General features: G+C 48.0%; 1 protein-coding gene across 13 annotated transcripts in view; it reads right to left on the bottom strand.

The window, feature by feature from the left end:
• Atxn7l1 (ataxin 7 like 1) overlaps positions 1-23,967 on the bottom strand; it is a 218,800-nt gene that overhangs the window by 19,855 nt on the left and 174,978 nt on the right. For all 13 annotated transcript variants that reach the window (XM_021178812.2, XM_029484852.1, XM_021178814.2 and 10 more), the window contains 3 exons: positions 10,812-11,086; positions 8,035-8,117; positions 6,903-7,153 (listed from right to left, as the gene is read on the bottom strand). In XM_021178812.2, the coding sequence (XP_021034471.1) occupies positions 6,903-7,153; positions 8,035-8,117; positions 10,812-11,086 (609 nt within the window). The remainder of the gene's footprint in view (positions 1-6,902; positions 7,154-8,034; positions 8,118-10,811; positions 11,087-23,967) is intronic.

The following is a 23,967-nucleotide window of genomic DNA, read 5'->3' as shown; positions in this document are numbered from 1 at the left end:
AGAAGAAGAAGAAGAAGAAGAAGAAGAAGAAGAAGAAGAAGAAGAAGAAGAAGAAGAAGAAGAAGAAGAAGAAGAAGAAGAAGAAGAAGGTTTGCTGAGGACTTGGGTGTGGATCCAGCACTCCCGGAAAAGCTGGGTGTGGTCCTGTGCACATCTGCAACCCGAGCACCAGCAACGATGAAAACAGAATGATCACCAGGGACTACTGACTGCCAGTCCTGATGAAGAACGTGAGCTCCGGGTTCAGCAAGAGATCTGGAGAGCTCCTTCTCTCAAAGGAACAGAAAGTAATAGAGGAGGTCACTAAAATACTGGCCTCCAAGTGCTCACACACAACACACACACACACACACACACACAATCAATCAATCAATCAATCAAAGTAACAAATACAAATACAAAATACAAAAGTAGAACAAGAAATGTAAAGAAGAAAGTCAATTATAAAGTCAGAGAAATATGCCTAACATTCCACTAAGAAGAAGCCAAAGAAAGGAAAATACAGACAACACTGGGGAGAAATGTGTCTAAGATGCAACAGGAAACCATTCGAGGAGAGGAGAGAATGGGGCAGGACAGGCTTTCTCATATTGTTTAGATCTATCAAGTATCCACTTCAATAAAGAGAAAAAGAGCTACAACAAAAGAGATGTCTGTTCCCTCTGGCATGATGGTGCACTTGAAAGGCAGAGGCAGGGAGAATCTCAAGTTCAAAGCTAGCCTGAGTGAGACTCAGTTTCCAATATGTGAACATAATAAAAATTAAAACCACTGGAGACATCCCTGAGAACTTTCAGAGCCCCATGCTTTGGCGGTAAAAGCTTGTCCTTGTCTGGGAGTCAGGATGTTAGGTGTCACGGTAGAGCCTCCTCGTGCTGGCAGTCATGGGAAACTGTCTGCAAAATTCGGCAGGGAGATGATTTCCAATCCAGTTGTATGCCCACAGAGATCATCAATTCAGCATTAAGGTAGAATGAAAATGTGCTTGCTGGGTGAGGACTCTAAAACTGATCTCCCATGAACCTCTTCACAGGCACCTACTGCAGGAACTACTCCATCAAAGTGAAGAAGCGAGGCAGAGAAGGGAACATCAGGGCAGGTGCCGGGGAAACAGGCACAGCGAAATGCACCCCACTGGCGGGGCTGCTGCTGCTGAGGCTGAGTTTTCAGGCACTATTTGATTTTTGAACTGTGAACTCATATAACTTTGATAAAAGTGAAGTTTAATTAAAGAACAGATGGTTGAAACACTCAATAGTAAGTCCTAGTTGCCAGATAAAAGAAGGGAGGAGGTGGGAGGAGGAAATTCCTAGGAAGGAGAGTTGAGTAAGACCCTGAATTGGTAGAACTAGCTCTGAACACAGAAAGGAGGTGGTCTGTGGACACATGTAGTATAAATGCCTCTTTTCCTCTGTTTTTGTTTTGAGATAGGGCCTCTCTACATACTCCCTGGAACTTACTATTTATGGACTAGGCTGGCTCCTGCCTCTGCCTCTTGACTGCTGGGATGAAAGGCATGCATCACCATACCCAGCTAAAAATTATAATTTTGAAACCTAAACTAAATAGTGAATTTGAGGCTAACCTGGGCTCACTAGATAGCAAGAGCTTGTCTTTTCCCCCATCAAAACAAAAATAAACAAACAAATGAAGCTGGAGAGATGGCTCGCCAAGTAAAAGCACTTGTTCTTCCAGAGGACCTGAATTGAGTTCCTAGGACCCACGTTGGACAGATCATAACTCACACACACACACACACACACACACACAGAGTCATACATCATAAAATAAAAAAACAAATCTTAAACAACAACTAAACAAGAGAAGGTAATGAGACCAGCTGCATCTGTCTGTTGACTTCAAAGTCCGCAGACCTAGAAGGCACAGATGCAGAAGTCAGGGACAGCAAGACTATGTAATGTGCTAAGAAGATTCTCCCAATGAACTCCACACATATCCCTGTCTTCAGTCATCAATTTAGGACTGTCTGCCTGTCTCCACATCATCCCTTGCAGTGTAAGAGCCACTGGGATTAGCCAGTTTATACTTTGGTCCAGATGTGTGAGGTCTATAATCCAGGATAGCACTCACATTTTATTGGCACTGGCTTCTACTGGCTTCCTTCCCCCTAGGAGCTACAGTGTGGTCTGTCACAACCCAGATGGACTCTTTGCTCTCCTCTCCTTTTCAATTGAGTTTAGATGCATTTGACTGGGCTAGGACCCATAATCCTTAGTCTCTTGGGGGGCAAGAAATGTGTTCTCTTAGAGGACAAAGAAATGGGGTCAATGGCTGTGTGTTATAATTTGAATGTAGACTGTCTCTCAGAGGGTGGTGTTTTTGAAGTAGTGGAACCTTCAGGTTGTAGTACAAGGGAGATAACTAGGTTTTGAGGACACCAACTTTCATATACAAGAGGAAGCCTGACCTCTTGTTCCCTTGCTCATACATGTTGTGGTGGTTTGAATATGCTTGGCCCATGGGAAGTGGCACTATTAGGAGATGTGGGCTTGTTGGAATAGGTGTGGCCCTGTTGGAGGAAGTGTGTTACTGCGCAGGTGGGCTCAAGAAAGGACAATGCATCAGCTACAGCAGCTGCAATCAGAGCTACTACTTGATTTAATTTTCGATAGTCAACTGTCATTCTCCACGATCCATCTGTCTTCTGCGCTGGCCAGAAAGACTTAAAGGGAGATGTGGTGGGAACCACGCCCCTGCATCTTTCAGGTCCTTGAAGGGGGCACTAATTTCTGCAATCCCTCCAGGGATACAATACTGTTTTTGATTCACTACTTTCTTTGGCAGAAGTAACTCTAAAGCCTTCCATTTAGCTTTTCCAACCATAATAGACCCTATTTCTGGCACCAACTTCTGTCTTAGTTGAGGTTTGATTGCTGTAAAGAGACTCTGTGACCAAGGCAACTCTTATAAAGGGAAACATTTAATTGGGGCTGGCTTAAAGTCTCAGAGGTTCAGTTCATTATCATCATGGTGGAAAACATGGCATCGTGCAAGCAGACTTGGTGCTAGAGAAGCCAAGAGTTCTACATTCTTAAAATCCACAGGCAGACAGAAGAAGACTGTCTTCCATGGGAAGCCAGGAGGGGACTCTCTTCTGTAATGCACTAAGAAATCTCAAAGCCCGCCTACACGGTGACACACTTCCTCCAACAAGTCCACACTTCCCAATAGTGTTACTTCCCATGGGCCAAGCGTATTCAGACCACCACACATGTGTTCTCTCTGCAGACAGCACTTTGCCTTTCTGCTGTTCCACTATGTATAACGCAGCCAGAGAGATGCTATGAGAGGCTGGTGCTGTGGTGCTTGGACTTCCTAGTCACTAGAACTGTGAGCTTAAACATCTTTTCTTTATACATTGCCCAGTGTCAGATAAATTTTTATAGCAAAACAAAATGACCATGTTTAGGGACATTTGCTTATGTGCATCACATGTGTGCCTGTTGCTCTTAGGGGCCAGAGAGAGAATCAAATAGTCTGGAACTGGAGTTTTAGGTCATGAGCTACCAGCTGGGTGCTGAAAACTGAACCAGGGTCCTCTTCAAGAGCAGTTAGTACTGGGTGTGGTAGCATTTACCCTTAATCCCAGCATCTGGGAAGGAGATCTCAGTGAGTTTGAGGCCAGCCTGATCTACACAGTGAGTTCCAGCCCAGCCAGTAATATGGAGGAGGGGGACCCCTGTCTAAAGAAAAAAAAAATAACAAGAAAGAGCAGGAAGTGCTCTAAGTCACTAAGTAGTCTCTCTGGTCCCATCCCTAAATGGCTGGACAACCTGAGTCTGGGGGGAATCAGAGCCATGGGTAAGCTTATCTAGTAAGAAAGCATGGAGGTGACGGTTTGGCCTCGAACCCTGTTGCAGCTCTTCTTATCTAATTTAAGGTGTAACTCTCTCACGGTGTAGCCGAGGCTGGTGTTAGACTCTTGATATCCCAATTATTGAGAGGACAGGTATATGCCACCAAGTCCAACTTAAGTTAGGACTTTCAAACTCCAGACCCAAGTTTCTTTGTTAACAATCCTTGACAAGAATGGGTTGGGCATAAGGTCATTGAAAAGATGAACAAAAGATGAATAATATACATTATGGTTCTCTATAAAGAAAATCCAGAATTGGGAAAGGGTTATAAGAATTCCATTTATGTGTGATGTCAGTATTCATTTTAGCTGTTAGTATTGATGGAATATCTACTACATACATCACTAATAGGAGCAAGTAGATGCTCTTGAAGGTTTTGTGTGATTTTGATGTTAAATTTTGACCATGCCTTTTCAACCTGACTGCACAGGATTTCACTAACCTGAGGACTTTGCTCCTGATCATTCACTTTGGAAGATTCCAGCCCTGTCCTAAGGAATGATCCCCTTTCTAGTGTTTGTCATAACGCTTTGTCTCTTTTCTTTGTAAAGACATTCATTTCTAAATGAAGCTTATCCAAGTCTCCTGCTTCCCAAAGAGAACATAAACACATAAACACTCAGTGTTTCCTACAAGTGGACATTCACCTAAAAAAAAAAAAAAAAAAAAAAACAAAACAAAAAACCACAGCACAAGGAACAAAGCTAAGAAGACCCTGGAGGTCTTCCCTGCCCACTCTGGTTTTGGCAGCTGTTCCCCCTACTTCCCTGTTAACTCAGACACCACTGATAGAGAATGGCCCCATGGCCCCATCAGCTAAAATTTGAGAGAAGTGTTTCACGAAACAGACATCTAAGTTGGATTTTATGAGACATGCGTGATGGGGAGTTTAAGTTCAGCCTTGTCTCTGTAGAGATTTCGAGGCCAGTCTGGGCTTCATGAGACTCTTTCTCACTCCTCACACACACACAAAAAGCTATCAAGCTAGTTTTGCTTGGGGAATCCTTCAAGAGTCCACTGTGGTCTGGGGAACATTGGCCCTGGATACATATGGTTTTACGTAGAGGTCAGTCTGCCAGTATCAGGTACTGTGATAATGGAAGAAAAGTGTCCAGTACCTACAAAGGATTTGAAAGCCACTCCACACAGTCTGCCCTTACCCCTGATTGCTCTTTTCTAGTTACTCATGGTCAAGTGAAGACTAAGATTATTAAATGGAAAATTATATACATAGTCAGCTCATACATTTGAAGTCCTGAGTTGTGTGATGAAATGCTGAGCAATCCCCCATGTCCCCTCCAGGATACCAATCACTGTTGTCTATGTATCCATGTGTTGACTCTATCAATCCCTTAGTAGCCACTTTCAGACCAACTGCAACAGTATAGCAGTATGTGAAATTTAGTAACCTTTGTTTTATACAATCATGGTCCCAAAGTGCAAGATAAGTAATGCCGATAATTTTGTTACAATGTATTTTTACAATTGTTCTATTTTATTTTATTATTAGTTATTGTGCCCCAATTTATAAATTAAATTTTATCATAGGAAAACATGTATAGGAGAAAACATAGTATATACAAGGGCTGGTTTTATCTGAAGTTTCAAGCATCTAAAAAGGGTCTTGGAGAACTGGGAGCTACTACTTATTTATACAGCTGAAGTCCACAAGTTTGGAATGGATTTGTCTTCTAGACTCTAAAAACAAGGGTGGCACCTTTGGCCAATAGCTGGCATTACAGTGAGAAGTAATTATAAAATGCTCTTTCAAAGAAGGGGGTTGCAACAGCACACATGTATCCAGCAATGGAAAGGTGGGTTGCAACAGCACACATGTATCCAGCGATGGAAAGGTGGGTTGCAACAGCACACCTGACTACAGCGATGGAAAGGTAAGACGGTGGCCGTTATCCCAGGATCTTACACTAACAGATATGGCTCTCTGCTCCTGAGCGCCTGAGGCTGAACTTGACTCTAACCACAGCTGGATTCTGCTGCGGGACTGGAACCACTTTGTCTCAAACTGCAACAGGTAGAGGATCATGAGCAACTGCTACCAAACAGATGTTTGCTTTAAAAGCCAACAACTCCCTGCTCTTTTCTATGGATAGTCTCTCAAAGCTGGTTTGCTGGTTGAACAATGACCCTCTGGGACACATCCATGCATTAAAAAAAATCAGATAATACCAATATTTATACTTGCTGGATTTTATTATCTCCTTATTATGCCGAGTATGGACATTTGAGTCTTCTCTGGCTTCCGAACTCTAGATTTTTTGGAAAGCAGAGGCCAGTTGCATTTTTTTCCTCTGCCCTTGCCTGATAGCGCCTTGCATCTGGAGCAAGCCCTTCATAACACTTTGGTATGCATATGATTAGTTCTACTCCTGTTACCTGGAAATAGGTCTCCTGCCCACCAAAACAAACATTCACAGATCTTAAAGTGTTTTTTTTTTAATCCAAATGGATTGTAATTTTGTTTCCTGTTTTTTTTTTTCTTCCCATTTAGTGCAACCAAATAAAACCCCAAACAGGTGGGTTGCTGTCAACAGCACCAGCGTGCCCTTCATCCTGACCATAGGGAAGTGGTGGAAATAAGTCGTAAGACCATGTGACAAGTGACAAGAGGTCCCCGGGAGCTTATAAGATATTCTAACTACTTATCTACCCAGGCTTTCCCTTTCTGCCCCAGGAGTCTCCAAATAACATAAAACGCAGGCAGCCTGGAAGTCGCCTGGTGGTTGAAGTGCCAATCTTCCAGCGTTTATTTCCAGCCCACTCTGGCTCTGTAAAAACACACAGTCTGATAAAAAGGTCTGCTAGGAAGGCTGACGACTACACCATGTGGCAGGCATCGGGGCTGAGCCCCTTAGGCGCAGGATCGTATTTAAACTTCACAGAGCCTTAGAAGGTTGGGGTAAAATATCTCATCAAAGAACCGGCAGGCCACACACAAAACAGCTGGCAAGGAAGAGGGCCTGGACTGAGGGGGCTGGGGCTGCTTCGAGGCCCGTGCCGACTTACCTGGGAAGTACAGAGTTGAGTGGCCTGGATTTTGGTGGGGATGCTACTTTCGGCTCTGCCACCGTGCTCCCGGAAGATGCTTGCGGAGCATCAGGCGAGGGTCCAGGAGGGTTCGGAAGTATCTCCCTAGCGGAAGTCAGAAGGTGCTCTTTCACTTCTTTCTCCCGGGACTTGGCTTTGTGCTCCGCCAGGAGGAGGTCAAATTGCTTTTTCCGGCCTGGGACTGCTCTCCGATGGCTCAGCGAGTGTGTCTAAGGAGAAGAGACAGGAGAAGCACAGCCTCTTTGATCAGCACATACACCTGCTTCCCCACGGCCTGCATTTCCGAAATTGCAACCATAGGCATTTAAAGATGCTTGAAAAAGTCAACTTCAAGGCAACAGCTCCTGTTCTGAGGCTGGGAAGAGGCAGAGACCGCTCGAAAGCAACCATGCCCTACACTCCAGGTGTCAAGAAGCCAAGGCTTCCTCCAGACAAATGGCATGAGATAGCTTCTGCGTAGAACCCAGGACAGCCTCGGATGAAAGTCACCCGCAAGGGAAAGCTAAAGTCAATCCACGTGTGGGTAGGAGGCTCCAGTTGGCCCATGCATTCAGGGCCACCAGGCAGAGAGGGGAGAGCCTGGGTCCAAAGAGGCACTAGAAGGACAGGAGGAAACCTGGGGTTTGAGGCTACCCCGTAGCGGAGGCCTGAGGTCCGCCTGTCCCCTGGTCACCCCGAGTGGCTAGATCAGAGCGCAGTATCTCATCCTCCCCTCCGGGCTGCCTTTCTGGGCGCTGCCGCCGCCGCCGCCGCTCCTGCATACATTAAAACGTAGCAGGCTTTAGAACCGCCTGTGAGTGCCTATAAATACAATTTACTGTCTGGCCTCCCAAGTAACACGGGAAGCCTAGGGTGTTTTTGTTTCCCCTCTCTCTCTCTCTCCCTCTCTCTCTTCCCCTTAAAAAGCCAGCCAGATTGAGGCAGGCACTATGCTACCATGGACAGAGAAGAAAGCCATTTCCCTTACAAAGAACAGCTGGAGGTCATGTCGAGGTTCCACACCCTGCCGTGTGCAGAGAGTGGCATGCAAACATTTCGACAAAGGCCCCAGCAAGAGCAGGAAGTATTTTTTTTATGGAAAGAGAAATACCTTGCAGGTGAGGGATCTTGTGCAAGGTTTCTTTGTCTCGGGATCCAATACTCCACAGTGTTTATTTGGGTCAAATTCTCTCTCTGGTTTAAGAAACAAACAAAAATGTAAGAAAAAAAAAAGGAGACTAAATAGGATTTGGCATTAAAGACTACATTTTTTTTTTTAAATGCACATATCCACCAACAAGTGTGACGTCAGACGATTTTTCTTCTTCTTCTTCTTCTTCTTTTTCTCTTCCCCCAACCAGCTGCTAAAATGTTTCAAGAACCACTCAGGGAAATCGGTGCTGCACTCTGAACCCAGACTTTCTGAGTCTGATACAGGGCGGCGTAGGGGACAGGGCAGAGGGCAGGAGGGTAGGACCATGCAGTTTGCAAATACTTTATTTTATTTAAAATAGTCCCACAGGTCCTTGGTGCTTTGGGCATAGTGGCTGCAGAGCAGAAAGCACCACTGGAGACCTAAGGATGCCTGCTTCCTTTGAAGGCTGCCTGGAGAATCCATGCATGTCCCCAGCCCCACCTCTGCCTTCCTGGTTTATCCATTTAAGTGGGAGCATGTTCACTGACTTGTCAGGGTGGCCTTTCCCATGCTTTACAAAGCCCTTGGTGAAGGCTTTCCACGCAACCTCATAGATAAGTCACATCTCTGACCTGGAATTGGCAGTGCCTCCGGCAGGGGCAGGAGAAAGTGTGGCTATGCTCCTCTGTGGGGCTGAACTTGAAGGCACAAGGAACACAGGCTGCTAACCTTACACCTCACTTTGCCTGTAGCCCTGGTCCAGATGCTGCACAGGAGGATCAGACAGGACACACTGGCCTGGGAGATGAAGGATGCCTGAGGGAGGGAGGGCTTTCTTCACTTCCTCCTCACTGCCTGGAGTGTTGATTGCTTCCATGGAAGTGACTGCTAACTGTCCTCCAGATGCCGCCAGCCTCTTCATCTCTTTGGGAATTACTAAAAATGCTTAACCACACCTGCACGATGTGGGAATGTGTGGCAACCTTTGAGGGAGCCCCGGGCTTTCTGAAGATGTGTGCTGTCTCTGGTCAGCACCAGCAGACACCTGAGTCCGGTAGAGCAGATATTCTCATAGCTCTCTGGGCATGAAGGGTGGCAATGTTTAATGGTGGAGAGGGGGTAATTAGGAAGGGTGCCAGGCCTCTAGAAATGTGAGGTGTCTGGAATGGCCTTGACGGCAGCAAACTGAAGAGAGTTCCTTGGCCAGAAACTGTCAGCATTTGCTGGTGTAAACTGGAACCATAATAAATAAATGTTCTATATTCAAGTCTGGGGGATCAGAAGGATGTTGCAAAGGAAGCTGGGATGCTGTGTACAAACTGTCCTCCCACCAGGGCCATCAAAATGCCCCCTTCCTTCCTGCAGACAGCTCTGTCCAGCAGGCAGTGAGTGAGTGGGTGTCAGGCCTGCGGTTGAGGTCTTTCACTTGGGTCTATCGGAGTTAGGCCTGTGCCCAGACACACGCCAGCCCCTCAGGTTGGAACTGAATGGGGTTTTGACTAGGGGCAGGAGTTGGCTGTTGAAGGTGTGAGAGAGGTAGAAACTAGCAAAGGACCCATTGAGACAAGATAACCCACAAAACACAAATTCACCCCCCCACATACACACTCCAGTTTATATCCTGGATATAGGCTGGAAGAAGCCACGGTACTATTATTGCAGCAAACCCACAGCCTCTGGGCACTTCCCAGGCTGACCCCCTCCCCCTACACACCCTGGGATGGACACACTCCATTTGGGAAGCAATGAAGGACTTGATCCATAACGTGAAGCCTCATCACTTTCTCCCTTTACTGTCATTGTGGACGTACAGGCCGTGGAGAGAGGTGTGGGGCTATTTCGTTTGAATGCTTTTGGGTAGGCCCAAGTACTTTTAAATATAATTTTTAAATACAAATATAAGGCAAAAAATCCAATTAAATATGAAGTAGAATTTAAAAAAATTACTCACACCTTGGGTGCTTACAAACCATGCCTGAAGCAAAAGATAAAACCACCCCCCCTTTTCTCTCAAGGATGGCTTTCTCTGTACTTTGTTCTTCCTAGCTACCATTACATAGAACCCATGTGAAACTCATAGCTTCTGGTCATTTGGAGAAAGCAGAACAAGCCAGGTTTAGTTCTACAACAGACCCGAAGCAAACATCCTCCTTTGAGACAGCAACTGTCACCTCTGAGTGGCCATGTGTCTGTTCCGGGGGCTGAGCAGGGACCTGAGAGACCTCCCCACATCCTCATCTGCTATGCTGGTCCCAATGGGAATTCCAGCTTGACTCTAAAAGAGAACTCAGCCACAGCCTCAAATGCAGAATCAACCCAGGAAGCCAGGAGGCCAAAGGGCAGAGGTGATCGTTCCCTGTGTGGCACAGTGGCTGATTGGTCTGTTCTTCCCCAGCCTGCCATGAGCTATCAAGCTATCCCAATAGACAGTCCTCCTTCACAGTGGTGTATGGCCACTAGGCTCACAAGACCCTCGGAGTCCACAACTGTTGTTTGGTACAGAAAGCCCCTTGCTTCCTGGACTTCTAGGATAGCTTCAGCCAAATTCAAAACTTGGCTGGGGACCTTATCTGCATTGGGGGATGAGAGCACCATCTCCCTGGTACTCTCGGGTGCCAGTCCTACTTGCAGCTACACTCCAGATCGCTGTTCAAACCAAACAGCTGTTTGCCTCTACGAACACATCACTGGTTACAGATGGGACTCAGTTGTCATCTTACCGTGAACCAGACTCTAACCACAGGGACACATACCTGAAAGTCTCCGGTAAGGCTTGTTGCTGTTTTTGGTGCCATTTGGGTGCTTCTTGTCTATGGTGGCTGACAGAATCCCCTTGCCATTTAAGATCTTCTCTGGTGAAGGTGGCACTGACTTGGACATCAAGGTGGGCTTAATTAAAGGCGGGGTGGAGACGGCAGAGGAGGAGGAAGTGGCTGCAGTAGTGGTTGTAGAGTTCATTTTGACATTGGCACCATCTGCCTTCACTAGGTTAGGAATTTTCTCTAAACTGACTACGGGCACTGGAACGCTGAAAAATAAAGGAACACACATGCACCACCGCCTTCTTTGATAGATCTGGTCCACCGAGGAGCTACACCCCCGCTTATCGTTATCACAACACTTCCTTATCACTTATTTATGCTCCTGCTGTAAGCGAGCAGCGTGATTCCCCGTTTTGGTGGGAGGGAGATCTGTGCCGGGTAAAGGACCAACAGGGGGTGAGAGGCTGGCACGGTGCCCGGGGTGGATAAGAGCAGACTGATTGCCTCCCAGGCTGGCTGTCCCCATGAATCCTCTGATTCCGCCCCCCTCTCAGGCCCTCTATGTGGCTTCTCTCTGACACAGCACCTTGGGCAAAACAAGGCCACCACTGTGAAGCCCAGGAAGACAGGTTGTCTGTGCCCTGCAGACAGCCTGCCACTGTGGAATCAGGTCCCCCCCCCCATCCTCCTGCTCGTGAGAGTCTCCCCACCCCAGCCCCATCCGGGCCTGACATCTGCTTAGCTCCCAGAGTACTGACAGGCTCACACCACACAGTGCATGGCTGCAGTCCAGCGAGGGGCACACCATGCTGTCGGAGGGCTTCTGGATCGTGCTCGCATCCTGAGGATGGGCTCAAATCGAGTGAGCCGCCATGTACTATTATCCAATATTCCATTTTAGGCAGCTAGTTATGTAAATAGGCAATTCTCCAGACTGGCAGGTGAGAGGATGAATTTTAAGAAGGCGAGAGCACAAAGGTGTGCATTCACTCTTCAGAATCTGCCACCTTCGCCCCACTCCCCTGCTAGTTCCCAGTAACGGATGTGCATTTGATTTCTGCTACTCTTTAATGCGAGGAGGACCCTGTAAGGGGGGGGGTGCTGGGGGGAGGATGTGTCTCTGTGTCTTGAAAGATGAGATGAATAAGTTTTGCTTTGGTCTCTGCACCAGGTTTCCTTTTCTCCTGGCAGGAGGGTAGACTGCTAACATTTCGGTTCCCCAATCATCTTTGAGCTGAGAGTGGAGATGGCTTAGCTGTTTGAATGCCAAATGATGGAGTATATGGCTCTCGAATGCCTGCAGACAATGTAGGGCATGAAACAGAGGCTGTTTTTGGCAGGGAGGAATCCTATCTGTCCACATGGCTGGCTCTCGTTTCTCTAAGGCATGTTCACAGATCATTTCTTTGATCAAGTTGTTCACAAAATTATTTCAGCGACTCGTCATTCCCTTCTGATTTTGAAACGGGACCACAGACGGTAGTTGTAGGTCCTTGCCAGTGGGCACACGGCGGCAGAGCCAACTGGGGCTGAACATTTTAGACTTTCCCCTTGGGCCGTGTGTTTTCTTGGCCTGCAGAAAGGTGGCTTGGGATTTCAAGTCTGTGAGAAGGGAAGTGGGAACAGTGGCAAGGCCTCTTGACGGCTCTCCCTGTGATCAGAATGCTGGAGTGACAGAGACGGGGCTACGCTGTCTGTTAGGTGGGGAGTCTCTAAGTGCTTACTTGTTAACTGCTGACGAGCAGCCCCAGAAACTCTCTCGGGTGGGAGTGTGCTAAAAGGCCATATAGACACTCCTGGTGAAATCAGCAGTCAGGTCCACCAAGCTCTGGATGCATCTCTCAACACTTGCTTAGAAACTTAAGTCTCCAGATGCATATGCGGATAGTGTTTAGAAGTGTGGGGAAGGGGGTGTCTTCGAGAAGTAATTAGAATAAGATGAAGCCTCTCGCGTGTGGGTTCGTGTGTGTGTGTGTGTGTGTGTCTGTCTGTCTGTCTACAATGGGGCTGGTAGCTTTATAATAAAAGGAAGAGAGAGCTGATCTCTTAGTCTTTCCTGGTCCTTATCAGCTGATACCCTTTGCCACCACGCTGCCCTTACCAGACAACAGCCCTTTGTTATCAGAGCCCTGAGCCTTCTCATGGTGTGATGTAATTTCTGTCCATTATAAAAATCACCCAGTTTGTGGTATTTTTCACAGAAGCAGAAAACAGACTAAGAATATAAAAAGACACCATGATAACAGAAGATACAACACTATAGGAAAATTATGAAATATAATTCTTCTCGGCTCATCTCTTCAATTCAAAAAAGCACAGATCACAGGAATCCGGACATTTTTTTCCCCTTTGAAAAATTGTCTCAAGTAGTCCAGGCTGGCCTTGAACTCCTAATCATCCTGCCTCCACGTGCCAAGGGCTGGGATTACAGGCTTTTTACAAGCCTCCTGGTTTAGAAATGAGGCCCTGAAGGGGTTTCTTTACGCTCTTGTTTACGGCAGTATTCTCTGTGACAGCCAGAAGGTGGAAGCAAACGAAGTGGCTATTAATGCAACATATGGATGTCTAATCTTTAGCTTTCTGAAGGAAGGAAATTCTGACACATGGCTGGACCCTGAGGACAGTATGCTGAGTGAAACAAGCCAGCGGCAAAGGACAAGCAAGGGATCCCACTTACACAAGGCACCCACCGTGGCTATAGTCACATAGACAGAAAGCAGAACAGTGAGTGAGGGGGGTGGGGGAGGAGGAGGGGCTTAGGGGGAGAGGGGCACATGACCTCGGTCTAGAATCTCAGTTTTGCAAGATGAAAAGATGCTATATGTTGGGTGTGAAACAGTGTGATTATACTCCACACTACTGTACATTAAACATGGTTAAGGTGGTAACTTTTATTTTATACATTTTACCATCCTTTTTAAAAAGTACCAAGTAACAACTTCACAAGTCGCAAAACTCATGCAACCTAAGTTATACTTCAACAAGTCTGTGAGTATGCATGTCTGTATATATACATATATGTTATATATGCACATATATTACATACATATATATTGTATATACATTGTGTATATAGAGAGATAGAGATTACACATACACACATGCCATATTACTTCACGAAAGGAACATGAGGACTTCCAAATTGCAGATCTGGCTCTTATTTCAGAAGCATGCAGAGGACACAGAAGGCCTCCAGTCTCTGTTAGAAGTGCTCCTGGCTTCAGCAGAGTGACGCCTGGGATGAGATAATCTAGAGCAATTGCCTTGTGTACCCCATGCTCACAGTGCAGACTGCATGTCTCCTCTAGAGTCAAAGGCTGTTGTCAGATGTGTTCTGCGAGGCAGCCACATGCACACAGGTGTACTGAGCTGACACTGCAGCCAGCACGGCAGCTAACCCCATAACTCCACCCCAGCCTGGCTACTTCCTGGCCTCTTATTTGATCCCCTAATGTGGAGTTTTCTTGTACTGCCCATTATTTTCTGTATCACTAGTGCTTCTAGAACTTCAGCTGTACTCTGATACCAATACTCACGGGCAGGATCTAGAGATGGAATCCACCAGAAGAAACATGAAGAATGGGAAATGCTGCACAAAAGAACCCAGTGGAGAATTCTAAAGGAATTAGAATCGTGAATCATAGGGGAGCTGGCCACCAAGTAAATATCCTGGGTGTTAGGTGAGCAGGCCCCCTGTGTCAGCAGAAGGAAGAGGAGGGGATAAAATCTTTGCAATGGGAATTCCGAGAACTCACCAGCTAGAGGAAAGAATGTTGCGCATGGGAGCTGTCCCTGGTACTTTTCCCGGGCTGCTGGTCTCTCCAGTAAAAGCTATGGGCTTCTCTCAGGTGACCTGCCTTTGGGCCAAGCCTGAGAAGGGGAGTTGAGGGAAAGCAGAAAAGTAGGCAGTTCTATGGCAGTGGGATAGTGAGAAGGATCAGAAATGACCTTGAGAGGCGGGAGAGGGAGACTCACAAGTTTGACATCTCTACACTCACCACAGTACGAATTCTAGCCAGACTCCTTTCTCTGCTATTACTGGCCCAAGACCCTGCAGTGTTGGACAAAGGGCATACATGAGCACAAGATAGTGCTACACAGTGACAGACAACGGACCCTCAGCACTCCATCTTCTTTAGAGGAGGGAGACATGGCTCATGTTCAAAGCTCTTCCTCCTGCCCTCACGTGACACCGCCACCGGTGCAGGAGTGTGCTATTGCCACCAGCCACCAGCTCAGGACTGCCTTTGGCTGCTCTCCTGTCCAGTCCCCACACTCCCCCTTCCCCTTTCTAGATAGTAATGTGTCAGCCTCAGGCAGGCAACAAAGTGTGGCTCCTTCAGGTGGCGGTAAGCCCTGAAGTACATAGAGTTTAATTCCCCCCAGCCCCTGCAAAGAAGCCAAATATTCCCAACCTGTGATTTCACAGGGTGGCCAACTCTCCCACTGTCTCTGCGTGCCACCGCAGCAAGTGAAAATCTTACGGGTGGTGAGGAATTGGTAGGAACTGGCTAGGTGGCAGCACCCAGAACATAGACTGGCAAGGAACTCTCTCTCTCTCTCTCTCTCTCTCTCTCTCTCTCTCTCTCTCTCTCTCTNTCTCTCTCTCTCTCTCTGTGTGTGTGTGTGTGTGTGTGTGTGTGTGAAGGAGATAAACAAGCCTGGGAAGGGAGCCAAAAAGAAAAAAAACCCAAAGTCCTTCCCCTTCCATCTCGAGGGACGGATACTTTCATTGCATTTATAAACTCCCTACTATCCTCCTTTTGAGGTGTTTAAGAAGTAAAGAGGATTCCCCCCCCCCATGAAGCCCCTGCTGCTTTAAAAATGCCTGTTTTGTGGGCTTGGCACAAACTCTTTCAGGGAGCCCAGGGCTGTATTTCATTCCGGCTGTGTCGAAGATGTTGGGAGCCTTTATCACCTCGTTATGTCTGTGCCTCCTCTCGGGCCTGGGGAGGCATTGCAGTGTGGAAATGGGCCCTCCCTCAACCCCTGGTACCACAGGGAGGTGTCTACCTTCTGTTTCTCTTGTGCTGCTCTGGTTCCCCATGTCTTCTTCATTGTGTGCTTGGCCTGTCTGAATTGATCTTTCTAGACCAAGGCAGGTCTTCTGGCTTTAAGAAAAATGGTTCTCTTGGCATCAAGCAGATTCCCCTCCCTGCCCAGTGATGTCTGCAAAAGAGCAGAGGTGGAGAATCATGATGGTGTCATTGTGAGAGTCACTACCGGGCTGCAGGACCAGCTGCCCCCTGCCGGCCATGCTTTCATGCTGGTCATGACTTATTCTTCTATAGTCAACAGCTATGCCTGAAGAGAATGGTTCGGAAATTGTTGCCAGCCTTTCTCCACTTAACAAGTGGGGTAAAGACAGATTTGACAGACAGGAGTGTGAGGACATATGGTATTTGTGCTGTGGGTTATGTGTCTGATATGAATTCGAGGCTGTCTGATCTCTTCCACCGCTTCATTTGACAGAGATCCGCATGCTTGTATGAGAGGCCTGGCAGAGTCTGGAAAGTCTCTGGTTTATTAGCAGACCCCCTGATAGGCCACCTCACTCAGCCTCCTCCCTTCCAAGTGGTGGTAGCATTAAAACATCCCAATAAAAAGGAATTTAGATCTTTTAACATTATTCCTGGAGTCGGAATTCTACTTGGCACTTGGAGATATACTGAGGGGTTGGGGAAAGGCTGCCGCCAGGAAATTATTTCTAATTGGAATCCTTGAAGTTGAACAAATACTAGGGACAGTCTGGCAGGTTTAAGAATCAAGGGGTCACAAAAAATGGGTATAAAGAACAGCCACAGAATCCTGCCCTGCCACAACAGATATAGTGGGTACCGCATACACCCTGATGAATGGGTAGTCCCCCCTCTACCCTGCTTTTGAGGCATCTGGGAAAATGTTCAAGAAGCCAGCTTGTAAATACCTTTAGCAAACCATAGCAGAAGATTTCTAACCACAGGGCGTGTAGATAAGAACATCTCCTGGGCTGATCTAATACTATCTTAAGGCAGAAAAGGAAAACATCAACACTGTGCTCCACCACTCTCTGTGTGGTCTGGACCCTCTCCCACACAACACGCCCTCGGTAAACCGAGAAATGCGGGCACACCACACGGCTGCTGGGGGTGAGTGGTCCTGGCAGCAGAGTGGTTGGCGGTACGCAGAATGTGTGGGAAAGCTCATCAAAGGCCCACTGTTGGCCATGAAGGGGACAACATCGTCACTAGTAATCTTTACCATGGGCTGCAAAGCTTAGCCTCTTAACTCCATTGCAAAGTTATAAAGGAGGGCACATATGAGATTTCCTCTCTGAGACAAGTTAGGGGTGTGGTGTGTGGGTGAACACGGGAGCTTGGATAAGCTGACTTTGATGACTTGTAGAAAGGGGAGAGAGCCCAGTTGATAAAGTGCTTGCTGTGTAAGTCTGAGGGCCTACATTTGATATCTAGCAGGCACAGTGTAAGGTTGGGTGGAACATGCCTGTGATCCTATTGCAGGACAACTTGGAACAGGATCAGTGGAGCTCACTAGCCAACCAGCATAGCCTGCTTGGTGAGTCTCAGGCCAATAAGAGACCTTGTCTCAAGACGAAACGAAAGCATGTGGATGCTACCTGATAACCCCTGACATTGGCTTCCACAAGTACACGCACTCACGTGAACACACACACACGCTAAACATTCTCCAGACACACAAAATGATCAGAAGCAAATAACATAAAAGGTTCTGGCAAATTCACTGACTGTGGAGGTGTTCCGCCCCTGAATCCTGTGGTTGGATACTTTCTGGTGAGGGCATAAAGCATGTAGCTCCCCAGCTTTAGGGTCTCAGTGAGCTCCTACAGACTTCTGTCCTTGTGAGGGGTAACAAGACAAGGGCTTGGCTAGTGAGTAAGCCTGGGTTTTAGTTCTTCCCTCCTTCCTCAATGGGACAGACCTGACTAACATATCTCAGCCCCACAGGCCTGCCTAAGTTTCCTTATCAGTGAAAGGAAGACATGACATTTGAAACAATTGGATGAGGTAATGGCCCAGAGGGTCCCTTCGGTGCGAAACACAGCCTCAAGGTTGAAGTGAAACAGAAGAGAGAGAACCACGCCATGCCATTCACTCTCTCATGGGCCTTCCTGAGGTGTAAGCCGTGGTCACCGTCAGAAACCCTTTGTCCCTTCTGTCCTTATCGGTTGCAGTGGACAGAGTGGGAGGCAACAGACAGGTGGGAGCAGGTGGCTTCCAAACTCACGCAGAGAAGACCAATCCTGGGGCTACAGTGGAGAGACAAACATGGAAGAAGGGAACAAGCCATTCCATACTCAGAGACCCCCTGTCCAGGGCTCCGCATCCTATGTCTCAGTCCTTAGGCACTGCCAAGATTGGGTGAGTCACTACAGCTTGCATGTGGATGGGGCTTTCTGCCAGAGGAGTAAGCAGGAAGCCCCGCCTACTGACATCAGACAATTCCTGCACTTGAGCAGCACGGGGACTCTGAGGTTCCAGGGCACCTTGTCTTCTAGGGGAGGCTATCTGTATATCTCTAGGCTGTTCAGTGGGATGAAGGAGGCCCTGTTCTCCACAGTCTTCTCTTATTCTTCTAAAGGTGTGGAGCTTAGAAAGGGCTCTCCAGCCCCACCAGGGGACCAAGGGGTGCTAAGTATTCCTGGAGAGCCCGAGTACCCTCGGACTGTGGGAGACTCAGCACGCTAAAGAGTGGTCTGAATGCAGTAGGGCATCGGATGCTGCACAGGCTGCCCTTGGGAGCAGCTGTGGGCTGCGGTCTCAAGGTCTCAAGGACAGCTCCAGACCCTATCAAATGCTCCGTGCATTGTTCCCGGTAACTAAGAACCCGGGACACACAACTGAGACGGCTGGTCAACAAGATTCACATCATTTCAGAGACAGCATGAAGGCCACTGAGGGCGGGGCTAGGGACTTGGGGTTAAGTGGATTCTGGAAGAGTGAGTTAGTCCCTGGCAATGGCTTAGAGCTGGCTAGTCTCGGGAGCAGCAAGTGGGTGCACTTCCCTTTCTGGCCACCAGAGGTCACTGGCTCCCACTACTGGAGCTGTAAGATGTCCTTTCAGAGAGCCTGTTACGGGGTACCAGGGCCAGAGCATGAAAGTCTCCGAGCCCTAGTGCCAATTCCGACCCAGGAGAGAAATGGGGATTCCTTAAAGAACATCTTCCATGTTCCTGTCAGGGAGTGTTGAGAGGAGACACCAGAAATGGCCCTGGCATCCCATGCCCAGGCTCTCCCTTTAAGGAGAACCCTAAACACAGCAAGGTAATGGCCAGGGACTCTGTGACCAGCTGCTCCCATTTACTTCAGAGAAGAACAAACACATTTAGAAAAAACATTCTCATTCATTCCTTTTCATTCATATGCTCTCTGTCTCTGTAGGCAAACAATCGAAAGCCACTGACGAGTTCTGAGCAGCACAGTGAGCATGTGTGTGTGTGAGTGTGTGTGTGTGTTTGTGACTGTGTGTGTATGTCTGTGTCTGTGTGTCTGTGTGTATGCATGTGCATGTGTGTGAGTGTGTATGCAAGTGTGTGTGCATGTCTGAGTGTGTACACGAGTGTATATGAGTGTGTGTGTATCTGTGTGAGTGAGTGCAAGTGTATATGAGTGAGTGAGTGTGTGTGTGTGTGTGTGTGTAGGGAGAGCGTGTACTGGGAAGGCAAAGATTTCACAGCCTGCATGGACACCCCAATATGACTCCCTATGGCTTCTGGGAACCAACCCCTGATTCGTGCCAGCACTAGGCTAGAAGAGCTAAGCCCCAAGTCTCTCCCACAGGCATCTGGCTGGGTCCTCTCCATAAAGCACTGGGAAGACATCCAGGACACATGAACTCCCACATGTCCCCTCTCTCCCAGAAGACTCACCTCCCATTTCCAAGCATTTTGGGAGGGGCCGTCTGGAAAGAGGGAGCCCCTCCCCCACCGTGCGGTAGGGTGTGCACAGGGAGGCCAGGAGCCTGCTGCTTTTTCTTCTGCTTTGGCTCATTTTCCTTCTGGAACAGCAGGCTCATCTCCTGCATTTTTAATAGTGGAGCACATTTAGCATTCAACACACACGTGCAGGTTGATAAGGCCCAAGGAGAAGGCAACAAGCCATCCATGGGAGGAAAACCTCTTCCCATCTCTCCCCTGCCTCTTGCCCACATCAGCCAACATCATCTATCTATTCACCAGGGCTGGCTGTGGTGGGAAGGGACAGCAGGTGACAAAGTTATCCTGGCTGGCAGTCACTCTGCCAGAGCCTGGTCCCTGGCAGAGCAGAGGTTCATAATAAAGGATGAAATGGTCAATGTGGCTCAAAAGACCAAACAACCATTGTTTCTTCTCTCTCTCTCTTGCGATGGAGTCACCCCCCCCCCTCCCCCAGCATTCTGAGCGCTGGGATCATGGGTTCATGTGCTGGGTATATGGGCACATTCCCAGTTATCTTTTGCTCAGGGACTAAATCATTTGCCCATCTCCCTGTGTCATTGTGGCCTACAGGAACATCAGCCAAGGGCTCTGTCGCTTCTGCCTTCCTCAGGGGTGATCTCCAACAGGCAGGTAAACTGGAGGAGAGTGCTCAGAGAGCTGCAGGGGAAGGATTAAGGCAGTTCAAAGGAGACAGATTTAATGGCATGGGGACGCTGTCTTCCTCTTTCTCCCCCCTTTCCTCTCCCTCTTTCTTTCTTGTAATGCTGGTGAGCAAAGCCTCCTGCAATGTTGGACGAACACTTTCTTGCTGAGTTCCTCCCCTGACCTATCTCAGAGACAGAGTCTTGCTAAATTGTCCAATCTGGCTTTGAACTCACTCTGGAGCCCTGGCAGACTCTGAACTTTTAATCCTCCTGACACGGACCTCCAAGTAGCTGAGCTCACAGGCCTGTACTCCCAGACCTGGCTCCTCCTGCCCACGTCTTTCCCTCTTTTCATTGTGTGTGTGTGGGCACATGGATGGCACACGGTTTGTGTGGAGCTCCACAACACTGTGGAGCTACTTCTCAGGACAGAACTCGGGTCACCAAGCTTATGGCAAGCATTTCACCTGCTAGGGCATCTCACCAGCCTCCCCCTTTCTTCTTTTAAACATTTTCTATGTTTGTTGGACTATTTATTTTTGAGACAGGGTCTCGCTATTGCAGCCCTGGCTGGCCTGAAACTCACTGTACAGACACGGATAGCCTGTGCCCCCGAAGCACTGGGTCTAAACACATGAACGATCAAGTCCACCCCACCCTTTCTTTTTATTTAAAGTGTTTCCCACTCCCTGCTAAGCCATAGGAAGAGCAAAACCATACAACTGCAGACTGTTCAACTTGGTGTGAAAATACTCAGAGATACATCAGCCTGACAAGGAGGCACTGTTTATAGCCATGCATTCAAACCTGAGCTACTTGTGAAAGGCAATCCTGATACCTGCTGTCCAATTCCTTGTCAAGTCAGCCAACTCTATAGGCAGGCAATCTTGTGTGTTTCTGTGGCCTTATGGGTCAATTGAGAACTCATTTGGAAGGGGCCTCTGGCTGGACATTATCTATGGGTCTCCCTGCAGGTCCAGAATACCAGGCTGCTAACACAATTAAGGACCATGTGTCCCTTCCACTTCACAAGACCAGCAAATCCAAGACCCACAGGTCCCCACGTGGGGTCACTCAGAAACACGACAAGGTCTGAGCTCTCTGATAGCAGCCGCTGGTGACTACTTAGCTTGTGCAGTATGACGGCTGCTCTCTGGAGCTGGGAACGGAATTCTAAATATTTAAATTCACAACAGTTTTAAAACAAGAAACTGGATTCAATTACGACGGAGTTTAAGTGTGCTTGGGACCACTTGAGTTTGTGACTCTGCCAGAGTTCTCTGCTAGGACTAAACGTCATCTGGCAATGGGGTGCATATTCCTGCAAACTTAGATGTGCCACAAAGGTAAAAGATGCACAGGACTTCAACAACTGGGGGCGGGATGAGGTTGCTGTGAGGCCAGGAACGTGGACTAGCTCACTAACTGTATGTTGAAAAGATAATATTGTGGCTCTATCAGGTTAAAGAACATATACTGTAGAAAATTCATTTCATAGTTTTTTTTTTTCAAGGTGGCTGATACTTTAGAATGAAACACGGGGCACACACTGCATTTCCATTGGATACTGAGCCAATCCAAACACTTCTCAACAGAAGGTCGCTGCCTTCGGGAAATTGCACGGTCCCCTTCAATGGGCCCATCTGGTTCCGTGTGACATTCAGTTCGAGAAGTGTTAGTCACAGTGGCCTCTTGTTTGCACAACTGCCAACAGGCCACCATGCTGAGGGCACCACTGTAACCCCTGAGCAGGAAGAACGAGGGATGTGGAATGTATGGTGGTACACACAGAGAGAGCATCACGGGAGAGGGCGTGGCAGGCAGAGAGCATCATGGGAGAGGGCGTGGCAGGCAGAGAGCATCATGGGAGAGAGCATCGCAGGCAAAGACGATAAGCCACGGACTGAGAGCAGACAGCAGTGTGTTGGCTTGCTGGCCAGGAGGAAGTGGATGAGAAGGGACTAAGGACAAAGTGACCAGTGAATAGGTGATAAGAATGGCTATGACTTGGAAGAGGGAGACAGGCTGAGCAGGCCCTGCTTCGGAGGCTCCTCTTCCTGTCCCATTTCCAAGGGCCCTATCTTTGGCCTTCACTCTTTTCTCAACACATCCCTCTTTGGGCGGTCCTGCCTGTTCCCACAGTGTTGACATCCTGTCTATATGGAGGACTCTCACACTTCGGTTCCAGCCCTACCTCTCTCTTGACCCCAAGGTCTAAACATTCAGTGCCTGCCGCCTGCCTCTTTGCGGATATTTCTCAGACCCTTCCCAACACACAGATTCTGATGGGACTGACCCCCTCCTGCTTGAGGAAGTGGCAGAAACGGTGAGCCAGCCATCCGAGTCTGAAATACCACCATCATCCTAACTCCTTCCCCGTGGCTCAATGCCGTGTATACAGACCCTCAGCCGTGAGTCCTCTCCCATGGACGTAACCACCTCAATGGGCCACCACCTTGGGCTCAGGCTCCTACTGCACCTAACTTGGACTATTTGGAAATATCCTCACTCTTCTCAATGCTTCCAGAATGTTCCCCCAGCCTTCCTGGATACTGCTGCCTGCCAAGGAGACTTCAGAAATGAAAACTGCTCTTTTCTTTCTCTAAGTCATTTTTCTAGGGTCGTGATTTTGCTGCACTCAGTGGGACTTCATGCCTCCTTGGGTTCAGAGCCCACCTCTCCTCCTGTGCAAATGACCCTGCCCACTCTGAGCCCTTTCCCTATGACATCCTTCCCATTTGCTTAAAAAATATTTTCTTTCTGACAAAACAGACATAGCAAAAGATTACGTCTTGAGCTCTGTTTTCTCTGTCCAGCTCCTTGCTCCAGACGCCTCTGACTTAGGGTTTAATTTAGGATTTTTGACTTTATGAGGTGTACTCAGTGGCAGCTATATTTTCTTTGGCTTGGGGGATTCAGGGGACTGAACCCAGGCCCTCGTGCGTGGGGTGCTCATGCTCTCCCATCGAGCTGCACCGCAAGCCCAGAATTCAGCTTTGAACTTGGAGCTTTCCCCAGGCTAGCCATCTGTGTACAGTGTTCTTTTACGGTCCTGAGCCATGGCTTGGGCTGCAGAAAGCAGTCAGACCCACAGATGACCACATATAAAGCAGGCTTCCTTTCTCTCTAGAGACTTAGCCCAGTGGACGCTGATCTACAGGGTCTGAGGTGGTTGCTTTTCTTTTCACGTGTATGTATGCATGTGTGCATGATATGTGTTTGTGTATGTGCACATATGTGTGGGTACATTTAGGGGCTCGAGGTTCATGCTGGGTGTCTCCCTTGACTGCCTTCACCTTAGCCTTTGAGATGGACTTCTCGGTGAATCAGGGGCTCACTGATTCGGCTAGACTGGTTGGCCAGTGAGTTTTAGGAATCTGCCTATACATCCCTTCCCCCATCACTGGACACACACTGCTGGATTCAACTTTTATGTGAGTTCTGGAAATAGGACCTTTCACCAAAGGAGTCATTTCCCCTGGCCTGACCCCATTTCTTCTTTTTCTTTTTCTTTTTCTTTTTCTTCTTTTTCTTTTTCTTTTTCTTTTTCTTTTTCTTTTTCTTTTTC

The sequence above is a fragment of the Mus caroli genome, chromosome 12, assembly GCF_900094665.2.
Source record: "Mus caroli chromosome 12, CAROLI_EIJ_v1.1, whole genome shotgun sequence".
Taxonomy (NCBI): Eukaryota; Metazoa; Chordata; class Mammalia; order Rodentia; family Muridae; genus Mus; species Mus caroli.
The sequence above is the reverse complement of the archived record's forward strand: the minus strand, read 5'-3'. Positions and strand labels throughout refer to the sequence as shown.